At 57.9% G+C, this 8,349-nt stretch overlaps 1 protein-coding gene across 1 annotated transcript; it reads right to left on the bottom strand.

Moving 5' to 3' along the window:
* Nucleotides 1-4,756: 4,756 nt before the first annotated feature.
* EVX1 (even-skipped homeobox 1) lies at nt 4,757-8,284 on the bottom strand. The gene is made up of 3 exons (XM_045793647.2): nt 7,753-8,284; nt 5,918-6,165; nt 4,757-5,296 (listed from the first exon to the last, which is right to left on the bottom strand). Exons 1-3 carry the CDS (start codon nt 8,177-8,179, stop codon nt 4,757-4,759), a joined length of 1,215 nt encoding a protein of 404 aa, XP_045649603.1. The 5' UTR covers nt 8,180-8,284.
* Between the last annotated feature and the right edge of the window lie 65 nt (nt 8,285-8,349).

Below are 8,349 nucleotides of genomic sequence, written 5' to 3' on the forward strand. Positions count from 1 at the left end.
TTGCCGACTTTAACGAGGCCAATTGAGCAGCTGCAATAAATACAAATATTTTTCTAAACAGCCTTGTTTTAAATAATTACTTAATGCTTTCATGTTATTTTTAAGTGGCAATCTCTCTCTCTCTCTCTTTCCTGCTCCTGCTCAGAATATCACATACTTATTTGCTGAGAAGGCGATTTTCCAAAGGACTTTGTTTCTGTTTGCTTTGTAGAAGGTAGCGTGGGTTTTGTGGTTGGCTTTTTTTTTTTTTTTTTTTTTACTCAGGGTCAACATATCGGGGTCCCACACGCTGGCACACGTGGTGAACTGCACCTTGGTTTTCCCCTAATGCAGTCTGATGTGCCTGTCCTGGCAGAGCCAGGCAGAAGCTAAGTGATGGAAGAAATTTGCCCTTTGGACCAAGTCACTTATCCAGACGCGTTTAGCTTGGTCTTGCAAACGAATCCGTGTGATTGGACTTACAAATGACACCCCAAAGAGTGGCATCGTTTCTGACTTGTTCTGATCATCATCATCATCTCGAACAAATCAGAAAACCAATGTATCCCAAACGTGTCCCATAGGAAGTTCAATCTGCCAGCAGTTTGGCTCCCGTGCAAGTCGACTGGAATGGGTGGAGGAAGGCTGAGGGTTTCTTTGTTTAGAGAATAGGCAAGGAAAGAGAACCTGGCTACAAAGATTGGTTGGGGGTGGAGTAATTAAAAGAAATACCCCCCCTTCCTTTGCCCCACCTCCTTTTCCTCCCCCTACTCACTGACTCCTACTCTCTCTCTCACTCTGGGGTGATGGTGCATGAAGACGCTAAGAAGGAAAAGCTCTTCCCACTTTGAGAGCGCCACCCTCAATAACCCACCGCGGCGACACCCACGCCCTTCCAACGACATATGGCGGCGGGTGTTTCCTCAATTGGGGAATAATGGAGGCAACCGAGCGGGAGAAGCCTGGGGAACAAAAGAATCTTTTAAACTTTCGCCAAAAGGCTGGGTGGGAGTGGGGGTGGGGAGACACGCGACTTGCTGCGGGAGACCTAAGCTCCCATTTGCGGCGATCGGTCAGGGCCATGTCCCTTTGGGAAGCCTGGGGTGGGAGGGTGCATTCTGAATCACTTCTCCCTCTGCCTGAGAGGGCACAGGAGGACTCGACGTCTGAGGTGTGAGGCTGCACGGTTAGCGGCAGAGAAGGCAGAGCCAATATTGTCACTAGACAAACCATTCGTGGGGCAGACCACACTGGGGGGGTGCGATCATATTGCAGGCCAGAAAAACAACAAAAACAAAAAACAAAAAAACCGGGGACAGGGATGGAGGAACCCAGTGATTTGCTATGTAACTGGGCAATTTAATGCCAGAGTTAGGGAGCTGCTGGCCGGAATCATTTTGTCTTCGGAGGCTCTGCCGAGCTCATCCTCTTTATCCTGTTGTTTAAAATGAGCATTATCCCAAACATATGCAATGCAATCAGTTTGGTCACACTTACAAGAACACGCTTTAATAAGGCAATCAATCACACGCTAACAAGCCGGCGACGGCCGGCGCTGAGCGTGCACTCCGGCTGCGGGGCGGCTGGTCTTGCCCGGCCAGGCGGACGGCGGCTGAGCGCGGGTCTGCTCTCCCAGGCCCCGCCGGTCGCAGTGCGGTTGAGGAGCCCAGGGAAAGTGTGAGTCGGGAGTGAGGTGTCAGACCTCGCAAGCGGTGACCGTGGACTCGGGGCCCCAAAGGTGCCAAGGGGAAGGGAGGAGAAGCCGGAATTTGAAGCTCATAGCTGCACAGGGCCCCAATAGCTGTGTGAGACCAGAGCCTCCGTTTTCCCACCTGCAAAATGGGACCAAGATGGGGCAAAGCTAAGTAGAGGCTCTTAGAACGTTGAAAAAAATAATAATACCATGTCAGCCCTGTTGCTTGGTTTAGCCTTCTTTTACAGATAAGGAGACTGAGGCTGTGGAGAGGCAGTGCCTTCTTCACCGTCATCTCTTGCCCTCCCCCACTTCCGCCAAAATGTGGGTATTAGGCCAGATGGGGTTGCTGGGTGCAGGTGGGCAAAACGTGTTTTTAGGTGCAGGGGTGGAGAAGGGAAAGTGAGAAGTGGTGCCTAGCGCCAAACCGCAAACCTTGGCAAAAGGGAAATTTCATTATGAAGTAATGAGTAATTCCTCCTGGCAAGATGTATTTTTATATCTTCCACTTCAATTTGGAGGAAGAGAGGCTCAATTACCCAGAAAATACAGTCAATTAAAGGCTGCTGATTGGACACGAGGCCGGATCATCGATCTTGTACTTTCCAATATCGCTGCAGACACCTCATTTTCCCTCCCTATTAACTGAAAATACGCCTGGCATTACGGCAACCCGCAGCCCATTTACCTGTCGCAAGCAATCTCAGCCTGCCGCGAAGTAACCGCGAAATTTGCCTGGGTTTGGCACTGGGAGCTTCCCGGCTGCAGAGGTAGCTACGAAAGGCTGGGGAAGAGGGGGGAATGGAGGAGTGGTGGGGAAGATCCTGAAAACTTCAGCTCCAGGCTTTGCTTGGGAGGAAAGGGGCCCCTGTGTGCAGGAGAGTTTCTCTGGAACCCAAAGAGAGATGGAAGCTGATTAAAGATTCCCCATCTACCCACTGATACATAGTGGCAGAGGACCCTTGAAGTCCACACAGTTCTGAGCTCCCAGCCTGCCGATGACACCCATCTCTCCCCTACCTGTGCAGGACTCAGAGGCAGCCACGGTGGCTCTCCTCTGGGGACAGAGGATGAGGGTGAGATGGCTGCTTGAGCACCATCTATCCCCTTGCCCTGACCGGGTCAGAATTCCATTCCTGGAAATGACTTTCAGTTGGAGGATGATTCAGCCCCCCCCCCCCCATCCCAACCCAGGAATCCTCCTCCCTCCTCTCCCTAAACCCTAAGGTGCAGAGCTCACGGTAGTTGTGGAGCTCCATCCCTAGTGCCTCATTCAACTCCACCTGGGGTTGGGGTGGAAGCAGAATCCACAGAGACCACAGTCCAGGGTCCCCTTTCCTTAAAGGGTTGGAGCAACTGGAGAAAGAAACCATTGCAGGGGTGAGCCCCAGGTGGTCCAGTTTGCCAAGGAAGGCCCCTAGTGTGCACAGAATTAAGAAAACATGCACGTCAGGGTAGCTCAGAGCTTGCCTTCTCCACTTCTGCGCAGTCTGCATTTGGAGCTTGCTAATGCCCAGTGCAAGTTTGGGAGACCATCTGTGGGTCCATCTTTTGGTTCCTTCTCTACCCAAGCTTAGGATGGTGGCTGAACTAGCAATTCAAAAAGGGTCAATGCACTGCCTGCTTCCCAAAACATTAAAATGTTAAAGTGAGAATTATGTCCAGCTTTTATTGCAGTATGGTTAACAAATTGTAACAGCAAATTCTTTAGGCTTCAAAGGAAAACCAAACCAAACTCATTCCCTACAGGAAGAACCACTCCCTCCCAGTCAGAGTGAAGCTTGTTATGGAGGGGTACACGTTCTCCCATCCCTCGAAAACTGGCTGCAAGAATGAGTGTGAGAGTGAGAGTTTGGGAGGGCTCCCAAACACACCCCGGTGAAGGGGAAAGATGAGGTCCCCAGAAGGGGCCGAAGGCTCCTGCTAGTACCTGAAAGCCAAGCCCCAGTGGCAGCTTGGGAGAAAAATGAGAGGAAGAAGGATGTAAAATGCCAACTGCAAAGGGAAAGCCAGAAAGCTCTTGGTGAAGGGAAGGTGAACAGGCAAAAGCTCGAAACTGCCTCTAATTTGCTGGCAGATACTGAGGGAGGGAGACGAGGTCCCTGCTCCCTAAGCTCTTCCCTGGGCGCCTTGTTAACAGCTCAACTCTGGACTCCGTGGCCCACGGCATGGTGATCATTATTATACATTCAACATTCAAAAGCCCTCCTCACACACATCACTTGCTAATCAGGGTGTGTATTGGGCCCAGGGAGAAGAGAGACTTGGTAGAAGCTGCCAAGAGGCCCTGAGGCTTCGGCAGCCTCTCTGCCAGTGTTAAACAAAAAGTGGGGGTGGGATGGAAATAGGAGTAGAGGCGGAGTTGCAAGTTGAGAGATTATCAGGAAGCGAGGAGAGAGTAAAGAGATCAGGTGCTGGTAGATGCCAGAACCAGAAAATGTGTAACCCAGGCTCCAGGAAGTCAAGAGAGGCCCTAGGTTCCATGGGAGGGCCAGGATCCTCCTGACAGTAAATCACCTCTCTCAGTCTCTCCCCTCAGATGGCTGGTGCATTGCGATCCACAAGCCCCTTGCCATGCCTTAGAAAAGCTGGCAAAGATTAATCTCTATCTGCTCTGCATACACAGCATTTTGTTCAGAGAGACAGCAATTTCCTTTCCAGGGCTTGGGCTTGGCCTTGGGGATGGGGGTGGGGGGTCCCGGTTGAGGCAGGGGTGGAAGGTGGGGGTGGGAGGAGGGACTGAGGGGCTGGATATCGGTTGCTGTTGCTACTAAATTTGGTTGGCTTTGGCGCCACGGCCTCGACCCCGGTCAGGGGCAATGGGTCCGGTGAAAAACGGCAAAGAGGGGCCGCCCCAGAGGAAGGTCTCTCAGCCTCCGCGTCCCCATCCCCACTCCTGCTCCCCAAACGCGCCAGCCATGGCCGCTTCCCGGGCGTTCCGATCCTCGAGGCCGAGTCCCTCTGGTCCTTTTCGGCCCTCCTCTTTCCCCTCGGTGCCCTGGGGGCGGGGAGGGGCGCTGGCTGAGTCCCCGCGGGGGACTCCCCCCACGGGCTTCCTGGAGCCTGCAGCCCGCGGGCGGCCCCTTATCTGGTGAGGGGCACCTCCTCCCTCTGGTCCAGCGCGACGGAGGAGGCCTTGCTGAGCACCGAGGGCGCGAAGGTGAGGAAGGAGTCCGAGCGGGAGGTGGAGGCACAGGTGAAGTCCGAGGCGGCGGCGGCGCGGGGCGCCAGCCCGTTGGCCGGGCCGCTGTGGCAGGCGAGGCAGGAGCAGGGGCCGCCGGCCGCCGTGCCCAGTCCGTGAGCCGGGCCGGGGTAGAGCGGCGGGTGGCGGAAGGCGCACAGCAGTTCGGGCCGCGGGTAGGGCTGCGAGAGCACGCGGAAGGTGTCGAGCGGGCGCAGCGGGCCGCTGAAGGGCGAGGCGGCGGCGGACGCGGCGGACGCGGCGCCCAGGCCCACGGGCGAGTAGTAGGGCAGGGGCAGGTGCGACGGGAAGGGGTAGGGCAGGCCGCCCGCGGCCGCCGCGTGGCTCATCATGTACGTGTAGAAGGCGGGGTCGGCCGGGTGCGGCCACGTCATGGCCAGCCGCTGCCGTTTGTCCTTCATGCGCCGGTTCTGGAACCACACCTGGCGGGGAGAGGAGCAGGTTCGGCGGCCGCACCCGGCCGGTGCGCGGAGCCCAGAAGTCCTGCCCCACCGCAGGGGATGATGCCGGTAGCGCAGGGAAGGGCGGCGGCAGGGACCCTCTGGGCGGGGTAGGAGGGGGGGCAGATCCCACCACCACCACCTGGAGCTGGAATCCCTTATGGAGGGTTCAGGGAGTGGCTTCAGTCCGTGTCCCTCCTTCCCTCTGCGACGCGGCCAGGACCCCTGGGGTGCCAGAACCCGGTGTGGGCGCGCAAGTAGTGGGGTAGACCGGTCTGAGGCGGCAGGCAGCGATTCCCCAGAAACACCTCCCCTAACAGCCGCTAGCTCTCGGGGGCAAAGGCACCCCATTCCCACTGTTTATTTGGCTAGAAAAGCGACAGAGTCAACCGCAAGCCAGCAGTTCCAGCCTAGAGACTGTCGGGAAGGTAAATCTGCACACACCTGGCTCCTGCCCCAGGCCTGGACACCCCCTGCCTAGCAGCCACGTGGGCAGGGAGACCCCAGGCCCTGATTCTTGGCTCAGGATTTAGGGAGTGGACAGTAAGCATGTACTTCCTACTGAGTGGGGGCACCCCTTCTCCCTGTCGCCAGAGCTCATACCTTGATGGTGGTTTCCGGCAGGTTTAGGGCGGCGGCCAGCTCGCACCTCCGCGGCCTGGACACATAGTTCTCCCTGTAGAACTCCTTCTCCAGCCGGGCAATCTGCTCCCGGGTGAAGGCGGTGCGGTAGCGGCGCATTTGGTCACTGGCGCTGCAGGCCAGGGTGCCCTGTGAGCTGCCGCTGCTGCTGCTCTTGGGGGCCTCGCTGCCGCTGTTGGGACTGCTGGCCAGTGCCTCTGAGCTGGGCCCTGCATAGGGAGCCCAGAGCACATGCACACACAGAACACACAACAGACACACAAAACACTGCTGATGTGGGGCTGTAGGCCCAGGGTGTGAGTGGGGGGGGGTAGAAAGGGACCCCCTCCTCTCAGTAGCCTCAGTTTCTGCCTCCACTGAGACACAGGGGACTTTGAGAACACAGGAAGAGAGGGAAGGAGGCTCACCGTTCAGAGGAGCACAAAGCAGCCCTTAGGCCTGGCTGGGCTGCTATTTGGGAGACCTCTGTCTCAAGGCCCGCTAGGTACAGAAACCTCAGCCACCCTGGCCACCTGCCCTGAGGCACAGACTGGAGGCAGCCCCTCTGAGCTCTCTGCCCACCATTGGCAGGAGTGGACAAGGAGGTCCGTATCTGACAGGCAAGTTGAAATGCACCTTTGTGCTGGAGTGTGGTGAGCTCTGGTCTGAGCGCATTGTAGGATGCTACACACAAGCTGAGTCCTTGCTTTTGTGTGTGCCAGGCTGCCAGTGCAGGTGTGGGCATGTGTACTAGGTTGCATGCGTTGCAGGGATGGCATAGGAGTGTGGGTAGGAATATCATATTACCTTGGTATATTTGAGTGGCGTATGGCTTGTCCGGAGGGCATGCTGTGGTTAGGGAATCTGGGTTGAATGGACAAGATGGTAATGAGTGGATGTGGGTGCTCAACCTGGTGTTGGCTGCCAAGGTGAGGGGCTGGTTTTTCGTCCATACCAGGGCCGTCCCATCTACCCTCACAGCTTTGTGGAGGAGTGTCTGCTGGTAGGCTCTCCCTTCTACTAGCTTTCCACCCCTCTCTGGGAGACTCCCTGCCTGGCCACCTCCCCCACAAACTAGCCCCCGGTCAGGGAGGGGTTCTCCAGTTAAAGCAGTGTGACAGCACCCCTCCTTTTGGGTCTAACCCAAGGAAGGGTGGGGCTCCTGCCCCCTGCAGCTCCTTTTCCTCTGGGTGGAGAAGTGGGACTAGCAAGGAAAGGGGAATGGGGGAGGGCCAGAGCTCTGCCTTTTCAAATGCAACCGGAGACCAAAGGCAATTAGATCATTGGGACCATTTCCGACCTGGCGCCACCGAGCCCGGGAAGTGACAAGGTAATTTGGACCTCTGACCGACGTGCAAACTGGTCGGAGGGCTGCAGCACCCAGGCAGCCCGAGTCGGCCGCGATTTTACGGTCCTTTATGGACTCCCGGCTTCCGCGCCTGGATGCGCCTTACACCCCTCCAGCCACAAACTGCCCCGACCCGCGTTTGATCTCGCCCACGCCGGGGAAGGTGTCTTCCCGGAGTAGTTGAAGCAGTGCCACAAAACTCTGGGGGGTTGGGGTGCACTTCGAATCCCCCCTCAAGCCCAGGGCTTGCGTCTCCCTCTCCCCGCAAAGCACAGCTGTCACCCTGGGTCCCACCAATGCCAGAGCACAGGAGACCCCCGCCAGGGTGCAGATAACAGGGGAGAGTCGCTCAGGTGGGTCCCCCCAGCCACCCTGCCCTGGGGGAAAGGAGTGTGTTCCTCCCCTCCAGAGCCGAAGTGCAAGGTGGGCGCGGTGGGAGGCCCGGGGAGAGAAGGGGCGCGGTGGCTACCTTTGCTGTGCTGGTACTCGGCGTTCCCCGTGGCGCAGTCCGGGGTGCAGCTCACCTCGATTTCTTCATAGAAATCCGACTCGGTGTCCGAGCTGCTAGGTTGCCCCTGACCCGAGAGGCTGTCGGCGGAGGGGGCCGGAGGTCCGGGGCCGAGCACCGCAGCCCCGGCTGCCCGAGGCTCGGCGCCCGGCCCGGCAGCGCTGCCTGCTAGTCCGTCGACCGGCTCCTCCTCCAGGCCTCCCCCGCCGCGCTCCCGGGCGGCCGGAGGGCCAGCCCGCGGGCTCAGGCAACCACGGGGCACCATCTTCTCGGGCGGCTCAGGCAGCGGGCTGCCCACGGCTTCAGACAAATTGGAGACCCTCTTGCCAACCAGAGTACCAAGCTGACCCGCATCCAGAAACATAACCATGTCCTTTCGGCTCTCCATCCCGGGGCTTGCTGGAGGGGGGAGGGAGGAAGCCCCAAGTGACTCCTAGCCCCCGTCTCCCCGGGGTCCCCAGCGGTCCGACAGATCTTGGCTGCGGGAGGGAGAAAGAGAGACCAGGCGACTGGGCGGGCGCCGAGCGGCCGGAGCGCGATGTCGACGGTGACGGCGGT

This window comes from Ursus americanus, chromosome 3 (genome assembly GCF_024610735.1).
Source record: "Ursus americanus isolate L20-20 chromosome 3, mUrsAme1.1.p, whole genome shotgun sequence".
NCBI lineage: Eukaryota > Metazoa > Chordata > Mammalia > Carnivora > Ursidae > Ursus > Ursus americanus.